Below are 15880 nucleotides of genomic sequence, written 5' to 3'. Positions count from 1 at the left end.
GCTCTGTCCACTGATCTGCCATGGAAGGAAGCCCACACACAGCACACCGCTGACAAAAAGGACCATCGACTCTCAACCGCCTGTCAAATCAATACACCGAACTCACAAAGTACACCAGGCCCCGCCCTGGGAAACCGGTCGCCGCTGTTTGAGTAAAAGGAGCCGAGCGTAGGTTAGCCTCCCACCTGACTGGCATTGAAGAGCGTTATTATGGGAATAAACGAGTGACCTCACAGCTGAAAAGGACTGAGGAAATCATTTTGGAGGTCCATAATGAGCAGCAGTGTCAGTCCACAGTACAGAATGTATCCAGAGTGGACTTAGTTTCTGTGATGGGCTTATTTTTTTATTTATGCATTTCAGAGAAATGTGGCTGTAATGGGTAAATGAGGATGAATCCAAAAGTGCAAAAAGTTTTTTGCTTTTGCAGCCTGCACTGTAATTGAAAAATAATTTGAGTAAACCAACTCAACTGAACCATTTCTACGATGACGACTTCATTTTTTTAAGGTTGAGACTACTCAGTTCATCAAGTAAACCTGCATTTAAATTTTACAGAGTCAAACCATTTAAAAAAAACTCCATTCCTTAAATGAATGTATGCTGTGCTGTTTTACTGGTCTGAACCCAAGAGTCACAGGCCAAACAGAGCAGGAAACTTCCACTAATCTAAAACCAGTTTGGTCATCTCATTTTCTTAATGTTTTGGGTCAGGTAAGGCTGACAGCAAAGTTCCACAGTGCAAGGCTATGCCTCTAAGTTCATGTGAAGCTGTTCAGATGATCTTATTTGGGAATGTGTATGGGGTGCATCTGGAATCTCAACCATCGGATTTGAGTGTCTTCCCAGTGATAGAATGCTATTACTGTTACTGCTACTGCTACTACTACTGTTAAGACCTGGATCAAATACAGAAGTATTTACATATATTTATTTGAAAATGCTGCTCTGTCTATATTTGAGTACTTTCAAATAAAATCAATACTTCTATTTGGAAAAACTCCAAATACTATTGGAAAAGATGAAATATATTGTATATGAGTATTTTAAACACATTCCTAAAGCAGGCTCGGATCACGTGTTGTGAAATGTAAAGTGGAGCCTTCACAGAGACCCAACCGTTTGACTCAGCATGTGGGCCAGTTAGGGTTGGGGTTAGGGTTAGGGTTGATAAAAGCACATGTTATAAAGGGATCACATTTTCACAGAATGAACCCATTCCACCCCTCCCCTTGTCATCGGACCTGTGTTTTGTAGTTGTCCAAAGACCTTTGGTATGAGCTTACTGTATGTTGCTCTGGTTAAAACGTCTGCCAAACAAAATTCATGTAAATGTGCCCCTCACCGTTCTCAGCCAGTGGAGCCAGCACCTCGAAGATCATCTCCTTCTTCTCTCTCTCCACCTGCTTGCGGAACAGCTTCACCAGCTCCTCGGCGATATTTGTGGAGGCAAACTGCTCCTTGCTCGACTCTGCAGGGCGACACCCAAACCGTTGAAACACCATAGCAGCAGCAAACTCATGTTCAAATATGCTCAAGTTTTGATATTTACCACAAACTGTCTTTTTTTAATGTAAAGATTTCATGGCTTTTTCCCACCATTGTCAAATTCCTGTAAAATCAGGCTACTTTTGAAAAGGAATGGTCTCTACTCTGACAGCTCTTGTGAATGCTTGTGAAAGCAAACACCACCACCGAGTACACACGGGCTTAATTTGCAAGATGGCACCTTCGAGATATCAGCACGCAGTCACGGCTAAATCTGAGAGCGCGGTGGAACAAAGCTCCAGCTGGAGTCGGTCAGAACGTCAGGCGCGTTCCAACGCTGAGAAAAAAAAAGGCGGGAGACGATGACGGACGCGTCTGGGGCGGCGCTCACCCAGCTCCGCCAGGTTCCCGAAGGCGATCAGGCACATCTCGGTCAGGGCCGTGTTCTGGGAGTGGATGCCCAGCAACTTCACCAGGGTGGGAATCACGCCCATGTTGATCAGCTGCGCTTGCAAAGAATCTGGAAAAAAGGAGGAGGAAGAGGAGCCCGTCAAGGGTGGCGCCGCCTACTGGCCCAAAGGTCAACCCGCGCGCAAGCGGCGAGCGACGATAAAACAAATCTATATTTATCTGACACGCGCACAGAGATCTTGAAGTGTCTCCGAGGAGTTATCGCCCGGCGCTTTGTGTCCTACCAATGGAAGCCACGGTGTAATGCACTGATGCTGCAGATGGCCATAAATCATTGTTATCTGGATGCCGCACTGCCCCTGTTGTCACGGCAGCGTTCGCTTCTACATGTTAACAGGGGAAGCTGCACACAGGGTAGCGGAAAGCGGCGGAGAGCCGGTGTGTTATTGTGCATCGATGTTCTGCCTAGATAAACAGAGCAGCTGCGGTGTGTGCGTGTGCCTGTGTGTGTGTGTGTGTGTGTGTGGGTGTGCCTGTGTGCGTGTGTGTGTGCATGCGAGCGTGTATGTGAGTGTGTATGTGTGTTTGCGTGTGCATGTGTGATTGTGCATGCATGTGCGTGTCTGCATGTATGTTTGTCTGTGAGTCTGTGTGTGAGTGTGTATGTGTGTGAGTCACAGTCCCATAAGCCCTGTCCCAGTAGTCCTAAACAGGGGAGGGGACGCACCCGAGAGAGTCTGAGGGCAAGAGCAGGAAAGAAAAACAAAGCTAATGAAGCAGAATGGAGGCTCATGGGAAAAATCCATCTGTCTGCGGCACTCGGTAATGTCAAGTTATACCAAAGTGGTTAAAGATACAATTACCTTGTGCGAGATGAGATGGGATGGGATGCATGCGAAAGAGCCAAAATGACAAGTCTAAGTAAGGAGAGATACCAAATACACGACTTTGCCCAAGGGCTGGGAAACGATGCACTCCCCCGAGCCTTAGAACTGTGAATCTAGTTTGATGGCTGATTTAACGCAGCACTGGATACAGTACTAACACAAAGCACCACACATGCATCCGGGGGAAAATACCAAAACCAGTGCAAGAGGTGGTCAGGTCCAGCATAAGCTCTGGTTCTCAATGCAGTGAGGTGCCCTAGGGCCTGATATTAAATCCTGACTGTGTCGGTGCCCGCTGCAGCCAAACCCATCACCGGCCCGTGACAAGCAGGGAGGGGGGGCGGGGGGGCTTGAGCCGGCTGCGCTGTCACCTCGCACGCGACCGCGGCTCCTCTGATCGATCGCCCGCCCGCAGCCTGCCCGCGCCATCTGTGCGTGAAGCGCCCTGCGTCGGCACGGCGACCGCGTCGGACCGCGGAGCGGGGCGGCGGCGAGCGCTTAGGAAGAGACCGCGTGCCTGTCAGCGCTCTCCCGCGTTTAGCACAGGAGGGTAAGGCGACGGGACGGGTCTGAAGATCTCATTAAGATAAATTCAATTAAAACGGGCGCAATAATTGGTTTAAGAAAACGACAGGGCCAGGGGCAGCGGTGCTACTGCCGCGCAGGAGAGCCGGCGCTGTCTAGACGGCTCCCTGTGACTCACGCGCACGCAGCTGGGGAGAGAGAGACTCGAGTGGGAATGGATGAGCAGGGGAGGAGAGGGGGGGTATGGGGAGGGGGGGCGGGCACAGCTGTTCCATCACAGAGCAAATTCATCAAAATTCTGCTGCAGCCCAGGAGCGGCCTCATATGTTATACATGTGTGTGTGTGTGTTTGTGCAGTACACACACAGACACACACACACGTACACAAGATATCATTTCCTCTCTTTTCTCACCCCCCTCTTAAATTAGTTTAGCCATTTTTCCCGTAATGCAAATCAAGCTGCAATCAGATTAGCTCTTTATTGCTCCTGTAAGGAAGCGGCTCGACTGCACGTTCTCATACTCTATTCTCCTCCCTGCCTGCCTGGGCGTTGCTGGGCTGCCAGCGTGGAAGTGTGAGGTGGGAAGTGGGATGTGGCGGGGCTGACGGTGAGGACATTTTACGCCGCACGTTTCTCTCGCTGCAGAGAAAGCACGCAGCTCCTTGGGCTAACGAGGAGATAAATCGTGTTATTACAGGAAACAGAACACAGTACATAATGGGGGGGAAAAAAAAACTGATCAGTCAAAATAACATCTGTGCCACTTTTCAAAAAGTGCTTGAGCAGGCAGGGGTTTTGAAGGGAATTACGGGAAAGATCAAGCAGTTAAGCCCTGGAAACAAATCTGCACACAGAGGGCATATTTCCTGAATGATGTCACATGGAGAACCATTACGGTTGAGCTTTTTACAGCTGTTTCGTGAGTGCGTGCAGATGTACTTCCATGACAGAAGTAGCAGATTAATCCTGCAGGAAGAACAAAGGGATGAAGAGCCAATGGTATTCTCCAGTCACGTGGGCAAAGAAGACTTTGGCTGACTAAAAGTCTAAAAATAGCGTGAACGTTTGTGTGAGGAGAAGGGAGAAAAAAAGGGATGGAGAGAGAAAGATAAATACCGAGTGTTAGGAAGGAGGAAGAAGGAGAGAGTAAAACCATTATTCATTTGAGACAGCAGAGAGCAGTTGAGGAGGCAGATCGCGGGGGGAAGGGGGGGGGGGGGGACTGAGGGTGCCGGCGATGGACCGACCAGTCAGCGCCAATGGGCCCCGTTCTCCGCAATAGGCTTCACGACGGTTCCCTAAACAAACCCACCTAACAGGCCACTTTTATTGCTTCTATTACCACCATTAATGCTCCTACTGTTCCAGGGCCTAGCACAGAACGCACACAAAGAGTTCATTCCATTATGTCTGTAGCTGACGGTACAGCTAGCGGTTAGCGGTTGAGCTTCCCCTGCGTAGTCCACCAACACGGTATCAACAGCAAAATATATCCCCCCCCAACAGGTGCATTAAACAACAAGGGGCCATCGATCTCTCGAGAGAGGCATATGCTTGCGGTGCAAAACTCTCCCTACAGCCTGTTGACGGGTCGCTCCGCCTCCATCAATATCAATGAAGGTCACATTAGACGCAGTGACGGTTTACAAACACCGGCCCAGAGACGGGGGGCTGGCGCGTTCCACAGCAGCTCATTTGCACACTGTAATTGCCAAGCTACAGCCAGCAGCTTGCAGACGGAGTCCATTACTCCGTCACGCTCGACTCCGCGGCCGGACGCGAAACCCTTCCCAGCACCCCCCGGGGCGAGAGCACATCGGAAATGCGTTTCCTACAGCCACGAGAACCCTCGTGCCCCGTTTTATTTTGCGTGGAAATAGGCATCGCTGGGGGCCTCCAGTGGGGTAGCCCGTAGAGCCCTTTCCACAAGTTTGTTGCGAGCCGCGACGTCGACGATGTCTCTCCCTCTCTCTCCTCCTAGTTCTTCCTGTCTCTCTACACTATCCTGTCTAATAAAAGCTAAAAAAAAGGCCAAAAAAAAAGAAAAAAGAAATAGGCATCGCTAAGCACGCACCTTTAAACGCAACGGCCGCTTAAAACGTCGAAGCAGGATTCGGTTAGAAAGATAAATCGATGTTGGCGGAGCGACGGGCGTCTGCGTTTCCTTGGATCTATCTGCGCTCATGTGCTCCCATCACACGCAGCTTAACTGGACCGCGCGGATCGTTATGGGCGTCTGGCTGCCGGAAGCTTCCGCGGCAGCGCGGCAGAGCTCAGGGAGCAGCAGAGCGACGCCACTGAACCGTTGCGTTGAAAGGCCGTTTCGTTACGAGAGGAGTCCTCCATGTTTTATTGAATTAAGGGGAGAAGGAAGCTGACGAACGAATGCTGAGACTTCGCACGACGGCACCGCACACGGACGGGCCATAAACGCGGCTTTCGATCACAGCCGCGTTTCGGAAAGCGTTTCCCAAGTGGGGGCGGAGGGGAGGAAGCGGACTCACGTTTGAACCTCAGCCGGTTTGCTATAAAATGGCAGCCAAATTAAAATGGTAATAACTCGAAATGTAATTACTTTTCAGAGCCGCGCCAACTGCTGGGAAAATGGAGCTCCTCCAGACATCAGTTATTACTACAGTATTGTGACCTCTGGGTTTATAAGGAACACAAAGCATAAACACTCCGCATGCACCACTTTGCACTATTAAATCAGAGACTTGCAATGAACAACCCCATAGAGGCTGCAGAGAAAACGCTCGGGAAGGCCCACGACTGGACCATAACTTTCTGAAGATGAGAGTTTCACTGTGCAGCTCTTAAAATCATGGACCGGATTGTTTTTTTCCCTTGTACTTAAGGTAAATCTAAATGCCAGCAAACATGAACATCTGATGGCTTTTTAAACATCAAATAAAAAAGGTAGGGTGCTTTAAAACCATGCAGCTAGACCAGCGCTCAGTGGGAAAGAAGCACTGCTGAAAGGAATAATGTTTAGCGGTGGCCGTGTATTTATATTTTTATTCACAGTTCAGACTGATGCACTACCTCCTTCTGAACAGAATATAGACACTACAGTGCATCTGAGAAGAGTTCACAGGAAGGAGAGATATTTATAGTGCAACAGATGATGGGATCAATGACTGTGTCAAAACTATGCCAGCCAGGAAATGTTCAACAGTCTCCTTTCCAGTGATATTTGCATTATAGGGTGACTGTCCTTGATGGTGCCATATTAATATTGCACATAGAAATCTAGGACCCAGTTCTTTAACTGAAACCTGCACAAATGACTGATTGGAGCAAGGTACTTCCATACCGTGGCGTCTCACCACTGCACGGTTGGCTTCAACACCTCCTCGCATCGCTACAGTGAAGCTGTTGATAGGGTTGAGACGTCACCTCCTCCAAACAGGGTCTCAGACAGCTCTGACCGCGGACTCAGACACACGAAGGCAAAGCTACAGCAGGCTCCAGGCTGGAGTTGAGGAAGCTCAACTTCACAACTGCACAGGAGACAAAAAAGTCGAGCGAAAGCGAGAAAGAGCGCCACCCCCAGGGGACAAAGCGAGCTCCCGCTGCTCCTCCAGACCAGAGCACAGCACCAGAAATGAGAGGATGGGAAGCAGGAGTGTTAGTTCATTAATTACACTGACAAAAGCGCTCAGGTCGTCCTCGCCACCTGTGTGCTGCTATCCCCAGTGCAACACACAGAGCAGAGCTCACACGTCGGCGAGCCGCATTAAAAACACTGCATAAGAGAGAGGGTCAACTGCATCCTTTTCTGTGATTAACTCATACTGAGCAGTCATCCAATCATTCGTCAGCTAAAGCTCCCATTAAAGCTTGGGGCGAAGCTCTTCTCCATTCCAGAGGCAGCGGTAGCCCGGAAACCGTGCGTCCCTCGAGGTGCTACAGTAAGAGCTTTGACTGTTGATTGTTCGCTAGAGTGGGTCGGAGGGGGTCGGGGTTCTTTATTACCATCATCATTGCTATAGTTCATCAGCATGCCACAAAAGACAGTCAAGAGCTTCCCATTGGCCGGTTGGGTATTTTGGGACATTGACTTTATGTGCTCGGCTACTATCTGTGCGCCGCCCGCCTCGTCAACTGCCCTCCTGCCCTCATCTGCAAAACAAAGAGTTCAGGTCAAATCAAACAGCGCAAACAAACATGCTAATAACAACCAAACAAAACAAAAGACAAAATAACAAGCAAATTAACAGCCTAAGCAATAACATGAATGTAAATAATATAATAATAATAAGAGGAATGCAGACAGTAATCATAAAAAGTCACAATAATAAAAAAAAGCAGCAGGGTCAAATCATAGCAACATAATGCGAGTGTGTAAAGGCAGAACCTCAATCATGGGCCAACCCAACTAGCAATGAAAACCATGTAATCGCTGCAGCCGCCGATCAGACCGAGACGTGGGCGTGTGTGTCCACCTCCCGCTGGGTTCTCTGCACTGGGCAGCTGTCAATTAAGACCTGATGGGCGAATACATTCGCAGGCAAAGCTGGGTCCGGAGGCCAATTATACCTCTGGAGTCAGCGGCGTGTCACATCCAACATCTCCAGAGCCCGACTGTGAGGCTGGCACACCGCTGATAAATGCCTGGAGCCAATCAAGCCACCCCGCTCAACTGTCCTCAGCTCCTTTACAGAACGGGCCAAGGAACACAGACACTGACTGGAGCCTGATTTATGCGACTCGTCTAGCAGGTCTCGATGGTCTTGGCGCACAACTGAGGTTCCACAACGAAAATATGCATCAGCAAAAAAACACAAAAAATATGAAATAATTCAGTGAGCAAAAAAATTGAATTTAAGTTGTTTTATGCCGCGCGTTCCCAGCAGCGAGCGAGACATCGGTCACAAAGCTGGAACCCGGTCTGCGGACGCGGGCCGAACGACAGCTTCCTCCGCCCTAGAGCTGCATGTGGAGGGCAGGCAGAGGAGGCAGGGAGGGAACAATATGGAGGGTTGAGGAAAAAAGGAGCGTGCTGCATCCCCACACCCCCCCTTCACAGCTCTCCACCAGCTCCGGCGGCTGTAAATGATTTGATATCCGCTTGATCTCCGCTCCCACCACCCGTTACAGGAACGAGCGCGCCGCGGTCAGAAACGACAACGGAAGCGGTTTGGGTAAACCGGGTCGACGGCGCGAAGGGAAACGCAACTTCTCCATGCCACTTCCAGCCTCGGCGAGTCCCAGCATTTCAATGCAGCTGTTTTGCATCTCAAGTCTGAAGTCTTCTCTCAGATAAACTGCACAAAATATGTTGGGTGGTGACTTCCCATTACGCTTGCTATGGGGGGTCCATCATAATACGACACATTTCAGGAGAAATGTAAGATTAGACACTTATGGGAAAACATAAGATCAGAAAAGATTAAATAGTATCTGTATTCATCACAGTGACAAAAGCTAGTCCCACTTTGTACCAAGATGCCCTCTTCCCCCTGAATAGAGCAGGAACACAAGCAGGGCATTGTGGTAAATTGATTTCACCAACAGAAAACAGCACAGAGCCTCAGTGAAGCTTCTGACATGGCAGTCCACATGGTCCTCCACTCAGACCACACCGAGGATCTTTTGCACTGGCCTTAACTGGGTTCAACCTCTTTGGATGCGACTTAAGGGTTTCCTGGGATGGTGGCATTTAAAGACCCCCTGGCCCTACCTGCTGTAGTCCCGCACGGCTCTGTATTTGGCCCCCTCCTCTTTCCCCTTCACTTGCAATCTCTTGGTTCCATCATCTCCACCTATGGCTTCTCAAACTACTTCCAAGCTGATGATATAATGCTTCCCCAAGGATGACACATGCTGGATGACAAACCATTCCTGCAATTTTTTCACCAGCTTTTTTCTTTGTTAAGATCTGTGCTCATGGCTCACCTTCAGAAGAGATCTATGAAACTGCAAATAAATAAACGATACATAAAAACAAAACAATTGCATTTAGCTAAACCTGACTGAGATGGCCTACATGTCCTCCCCACTGCAAGACCTCTCCCTCAGTGATCCTGCTACCAGAAGCCAGAGAGTAAGCCTAGATGACCGTTCCTTTTCCTCCTGTGCAGCAGTAGAGAATCAGCCTTGCAGATCCTTTTCATACAACACGCCACACAACAGCCTCCTCACTACCTATTCTACTCAGCCCCTATTCAAGGTCCAAAAACACTCTCAAGTTTAGATGATTGCAATTCCACTTATGCTCTCCTACACAGCAATTCCGTTTTTGTTCGCCTGCCAAATAAGCGTAATGCAATGCAAAGTAACAAGCCCTCTGGAAAAACAATCGCTTATCAACCCGCCAATGATCAGGACAAGAAACATTCAGAGTGGTCTGCATATATTGTGCATGACAATATATGTGCTGGCTTCTAGCTTTTAAAGAACTCAGTCTCCCCCAAACTGCAGAGCTCTTTCTTATTCAGGCCTCCACAGTGAACTCCCCAGGGCTCCATCTTTCTCTGGCGGTGACACCCCCACATTTTCACACTCTGGCTCCGGCAGACTACCTCCTACTGCATATTTGGTAAGGCAGGTCTGGAACCACGCCAAGGACGGCTAATCAAATTCACATCTCACAGTCTACAAGTTCAGTGGTTTCTGTGGCAGCCTTGTTTAGAGTTAAAAATCGCACTGTGGGTTTTGCTGGACTAGGGAGGGCGCAGATATGGAATCTGAACACCACACTGAGCTCTGTGGGGATGCAGACTCCTGAGCATGCTATGCTATTGGTGAATTAGACCGGACAAGGTGATAGCACGACCCTGCAGGCCTTTTCCAGCCGGGTGGCTTTTCTGGGGAGCACCGCAGATCGACACAGGTTAAAGGGACAGAACAGCAAACAGCACCAGGCAGCCACCTCACCGGACACGTTACTCAGCCTGGGACAGTCAACACAGATTCCGTCTGCTTGATTTACCCCGAAAGGGCAGCTATGAAGCGAGTAAAGCCTGGCGCTCAGGAGCGATCTCGAGAGGTGCACTGAAGGGTAACACCGAGACGCGATGCTGCTAACCCACAGCCACCAGCCTGGATGGAAATGCAAGTGACAAACCGTGCTCCTCTCTCCCTTTACCACGCAGGCAACAAAAAGGCTGTGAAAAACCAGGGAATTCAGCCTTCAGAGGAGCAAAATCATAGACAAAAAAGATCAAGGAACACTTCCTTGCTTTAGTCCCAAAATGTCAAAAGCTAAGTTTAATAAGATACGACTCCTCAGGCACCGGCTGATTCCAGTACCCTTTGTTCCCTGTCGCTCGGCAGACCTCCGCATACCAAACAAATGATCCGTGCCGAAGCCTTATTTCACAGAGCTCTGTAGGCTGAGCCACAGGGACCCCGGCGCCGGCACGGTCGCCTCCTTTGGTGCCAGACGCAGGGCGAAGACGGACAGCCTGGTCAGAGGTGATCAAACGCACGGGAGGGTTCCAGTCAGCCATCTGCGCGGAGAGACTTCGGCTGTGACTCGACGCCGGCAGGGCGGCCGCCAGAGAGAGAGACCGACAAAGGAAAACACACCGCACTGATCTTTGGTCTTAAGTTCTTTAGTTAGACCAAAAAGACTTTATGGAGTGAAAAATAGCTGTTCAATACATATACTTATTTTCCTAGACAAAATTTTCCACCAGCTTGCACAGTATTTAACCCAAAAGTACCTTTCGGTATTAGGCTAACGTTTCCTTATTAGAGTAACTTATGTAGTTTATATCTCAGTCTGCACCAGCAACACTTCAAGTGATATTTTGCATATGGACCAACATATAGCATCTCCAGACAAAAAAAATTACTTTTTTACTACAGGAAGTGACTTTACAATGTCCTGTGGCCACAAATTCAGAAAGCTACTGGATCCTTCTCAGCTGGCCTTCCCTATCAGACAAACTCTAGTCATAAGACTCATGTTCAAAAAACAATACTTTCTCCACAGTAGCCCAAATCAAAAGTGAATCTGAGCACAATGTATTCTTGCCTTTGTGAAACATAGACATCAGCTTCAATGAAAGCGTGACTACAGAACTTTTAGTTTGAGCGGCTGTAGCTGGGACAAGAAAAGATGACTCAAATGCTTTGCTGTCTCATTACTTCGGTTCAGATGCAAGGTAGGGGGCAGCTGTTGCAGCAGCCTAATTATTCATACAAGCTTTTTCCTCCTCACTAATTACTCAAACTCAGCTACAAGCTTACAGATACAGGGAAGAGCGGGCGAGAGCGGTTGTTTTTCTTTTCCCGTTGAGATCCTGGTGACCACTGTTCAAGCGGCTCCTCACAACAGCTCTCCAGCTTGACGCAGCTCCACAGTTCCAGCACATTCTGCTGACTGACGGCTCCCTACACATCACAGCTACCCTCCACACCGTTTTCTGAACAGGCGCCCCGGGCTGTGCCGCAGGCTAGCAGATGACCAGTTCCTGCCCTCAAACCGAAACCGCTGCCATGGTTACCATTGAGTAGCAGATCAATGACAACCCATGGCCTCAGTGGCAGGATTCACCTGTCCCTTCTCAAACATATTAAAATACCAAAAAAAAGAACCCATAAACCACTCACGTAGTTTTTTAACATCTATATCTTGATTAATCTTTCAGGGGAGAAAAGTAGGCATCTTCATACCATTTGGTACTACTTGCCATTTAGGAATGTTGCATCCCTTCTGTTCATGACGCAGTATTCCAAAATGGCGGAGATGCGCTACAGAGCTGTACATTCCACACATGCCTCCCCCCGGACAGAGGAGCCCGGGCAGGAGCGCCAGACCTGTGGGGGAGGAGGCGAGGAGGGTCAGTGTGGCGGGGCGGGGGAGGCGGGGTACTCACGGCTGTCGTAGCAGATGTTCCCCAGGGCGCGGCCCGTCTGGAGCAGAACCTCCTGGTCCTTGCTGTTGAGCAGCTGCACCAGGGGCGGGATGAGGCCGGCCTCCACGCAGGGGCTCCTCATGAACTCTGCGGAGAGCGCAAATGCACTGTCACCACAACGCCCCAAACACACCCTCATTACCCACAACTGTGTGTGTGTGTGTGTGTGTGTGTGTGTGAGAGAGCGAGTGTGTTTGTGTGTGTGTGTGTGGCTGAGAGACAGCAGAGGGGCCAACATGAACTGAGTCATGAGAATATATCAAGTGTTCTACTGAGCCCCTCAATACAGTTCATATTACGAAATAAACAGTGACCCCAATGAAAGAAGTTGAGGGTCCAGCCAGTGAACAGTCTGCAAAGGTCACTGAAAAGCGTAACTGCGGCTCTGGGTCTTCTTTCACTAAAATGCTCATGTGTGGCTGCAGCTATCCTCATTAATGAAACACTGCAGCTCAGAAGTGAAGAAGAGGGCAGTGACCCCTGACGCCTTCACCTGCCCAGACCAAGCCCAGACGTTCCTGGTCTAGGAGATAAATGCCAAGGGTTCCAGCCAAACAAAACCAGCCAGCCTTAAGCAGCTGGCATCTACCCTTTCCAAGAAGCTCAAAACATTCATTATTGTCCATTGTCCCCCTTTAACTATCCTTAGCGGCCTGCTCATAGCCTCCCTGACATATAAAGACCCTTCACATTATAAACAAGAGGACAATGTCAGAGGCACAGCACTCGGCCGAAAGCAAAGCACCTCATAGCCAGATAACATTACAAGCCCCCCATTAAAGAGAGACACCAAATGGAACATTCTGACTGACTATGCAGGGGAAAAACACCCTGTAGTGGTTTCATGGGCACTGTGATGAGACCACCTCTGCTGAACTTGTAACCAAACCGTTTCCATCGCTACACAGCTTAGAGCCCTCTTCGGCAAACCATTTTAACGGTCACAGGTAATAAAGGGTTATGGGGCGGTTCCAGCGGTCAGGCACCAGTTCCCGTGTTTTAAAGGTTGTTTTCTCGGCTGCGGCCCGTCGCGGATTACGCTCCCGCTGCGCGGTTAACAACCCTCGCGCCGAGTGTTTCCCCGTGTCTGAGCACGCGGGAACGGCGCGATCGATACCCACTTCACACGGCGGCGGGCCTCCGCGATTCGTTCAGACGCCCGCTGACTGAGGAACACCGAAGAGCAGGACAATCACCGCCGCACCTGGCGCCTCTCGAGGATTAAACTCAATAACTTAACGCGCAAAATTAGAGCGCCCAATACCTTGAAACAGCTTCCTATAACCACCCAGAATCGGTACAGAAATGGCTTTACTGGTATTTCTAATGGAACACTTGAAATGTGTTACTTCATACAGATAATACTCATGGAAATTCTTGATCCATTAATTCATTTTTGCTACAAATTAATTTGAAGTGCACCTTTTTTTTACAATTCAATTTATTTGTACAGCGCTTTTTGCGAAGGGCATTGTCACAAAGCAGCTTTACAGGGATCTGGGCCTGAAACCCCCCCCCCCCGCCCCCCGAAACAGCACGCCAAGGGTGACAGTGGCAAGGAAAAACTCCCTGGCTGGTAACAGGAAGAAACCTTGAGCAGAACCTGACTCAGAGGGGGGAGCCCATCTGCCACTGGCTGGCACCGGTTAACTGGAAAAAGGCTGATTACATAATACATGTATAATAAACAGAAAAATGACAGTACATAAATGTCAATGACAATAAGCAATTGAAGCCCAGCAAGGACGACTCTATTCCCGAAGAGAGACAAACATTTCCGCGTTTAATAATTCACTGAGAACTGCTGTAAAGAAATGCTGCCCAAACTAGGGACAGCAAGACTCAATAAAAACTAAGGGCTTTTCAACTTAATTTGACTGAACTATTAAAGCTTTGATATTGATATTAAATATTACTCTCAGACAGACAGTCGATAACTGCTGTGGCTCCAGCCACTGCTGCCGGGGCGATTTGGGTATAGATCTGAGGGCAGACAACACGCTGAATCCAGTCATGGAGCGACTGCCATGACATCATCTAAATGACATCATCACATACAGCCATGCCATCGCTACGCATATTTTCCCCCTTATTCACAGGTCTACACGGGTTCCTTATATTTCTAACAGCTACACTGCGGCGCATCTGCTGTTATGTGGACGCGGGCTAGGGCCGCACTCGTGTCAGAGGAAGGGCCAGCGTCGGGCGGGCGGGCGGGCCCGACTGAACCCGCGCTTCCCGCGGAGCCTTCTGTCAGCGAGCTCAACACCATCTGCTGCCAGACGCGCCGGGGGCGCTAACATTGTCATTTCCTGCCCAATTAACAAACGCGACGAGAAGGGGAAAGAAAGGAAAGAAAGAAAGAAGTCTGACAAATGACGAATGACAGAAATACCTGGGGCTGAAGAGGCCTTCACTTAAACACCTAATGATGAAGCTGGAGGGCTGTGTTCCACTTGCTGTGGATAAGATCACTGAGACCTTTCACCAGCCGGACCGTTATGAGTTATCTGGCCGTAAAACAGGCTTTGCTGTAATTATCTTTACATCAGCCCACAAATAAATTATCTCTAGCTGCGTCAGAACAGCTGCGTAGTGTCCAGCAGATGCAGCACACGCTAAACACACAGAAGGACAGAGCGAAGGACAAAATGCATGGTCATACAATGAAAGTAAAAATCATCATTTTTGCAGACCATTTAAAATAGAACAGAAAATGATGCACTGACAAGTGGTAGGAGCAAAACCGAAGACCGGGGGTGCGGGGGGAAACCTCACCGTTTTTGGCAACCTCAGCTATGATGTTGGCTACTTTGGGAGTGCAGGAAGACTGTGGGGCCAACAGGGTGGGGAGCAGCGGGAGAACTCCCATTTCCTGGATCTTTTCACTGGCCTCCGCATCTGGAGGAGGGAGAGAGACACAGAGAGGGGGAGGGAGAGAGAGAGAGAGACGCATCACTCACAAAGACTGCAGAACACACACACACAAACACATAGAACACACAGAGCATTGCATAAACCCCTCCCACATGCTGCAGCCTGCACGCAGTCACGTGTGCGTGCGGATCAGAAAGCTCCACATACGCCAGCAGCTTTTACTAACGCCATCAATGAAGACGTTTCATTTCTTTTTTTCCTTTCGCATGGCATTCAGCTGCACATGTAGTCCTGATGCCAGGCTCAAAATGACTACCTTTCCCAGGAGGGAGATCATCCGCGCCCGAGCCGTCAGACAATTACGAGGCTGTCGGTCTGCGGCAGCACCGCCACCTACCCAGCCTCCCCTTTTCGAAAGCGCATCACCCTCCGCGCGCGTGAAATCACACCGACGGAAATAAGCTTGGCAGCTCTCTCCCCCTCCCATAGTTTCCAGTCTTCCGGTATCCCAGCAGGCTCCTGCACCCGCCTTATGTTACCGTGTGGTGACAGGAGGACGGGGGCCGGGGCCCCTCCTCACAGTGGCTCCGCACGCTCTTGCGGGGGCCACGCTGGCGTACGCCTGTAGCCTCAGCAGAACACGGCGGGGTCTCCGTCAGACGCGAGCCGGCGGGCCTGGGCGGAGACCGGCGGCGGGCCGGCGAGACGGCGGCGCTCGCAGAGATGACAGAGGCCAGAGAGGGTGTCTGGCTTCCTGTTCTACACCGTGTCTCCAGGCAACTCGGGCCAGGGGTCCAGCGCGTGTCAGATACACCAGGAT

General features: G+C 49.8%; 1 protein-coding gene across 3 annotated transcripts in view; it reads right to left on the bottom strand.

Annotated features, from left to right (window-relative positions):
* The window catches only part of rap1gds1 (RAP1, GTP-GDP dissociation stimulator 1), a 44343-nt gene that overhangs the window by 16170 nt on the left and 12293 nt on the right, over positions 1-15880 (bottom strand). Inside the window, exons 3-7 of one of the 3 annotated variants that reach the window (XM_064343487.1) lie at positions 14962-15084; positions 12145-12270; positions 7292-7438; positions 1880-2008; positions 1346-1471 (exon numbers count right to left, since the gene is read on the bottom strand). In XM_064343487.1, the coding sequence (XP_064199557.1) occupies positions 1346-1471; positions 1880-2008; positions 7292-7438; positions 12145-12270; positions 14962-15084 (651 nt within the window). Of the gene's footprint in view, positions 1-1345; positions 1472-1879; positions 2009-7291; positions 7439-11958; positions 12115-12144; positions 12271-14961; positions 15085-15880 lie in introns of those variants that run through there. The other 2 variants (XM_064343488.1, XM_064343489.1) reach the window with 2 other exon arrangements.

The sequence above is a fragment of the Anguilla rostrata genome, chromosome 7 (assembly GCF_018555375.3).
Source record: "Anguilla rostrata isolate EN2019 chromosome 7, ASM1855537v3, whole genome shotgun sequence".
Classification (NCBI taxonomy): Eukaryota; Metazoa; Chordata; class Actinopteri; order Anguilliformes; family Anguillidae; genus Anguilla; species Anguilla rostrata.
The sequence above is the reverse complement of the archived record's forward strand: the minus strand, read 5'-3'. Positions and strand labels throughout refer to the sequence as shown.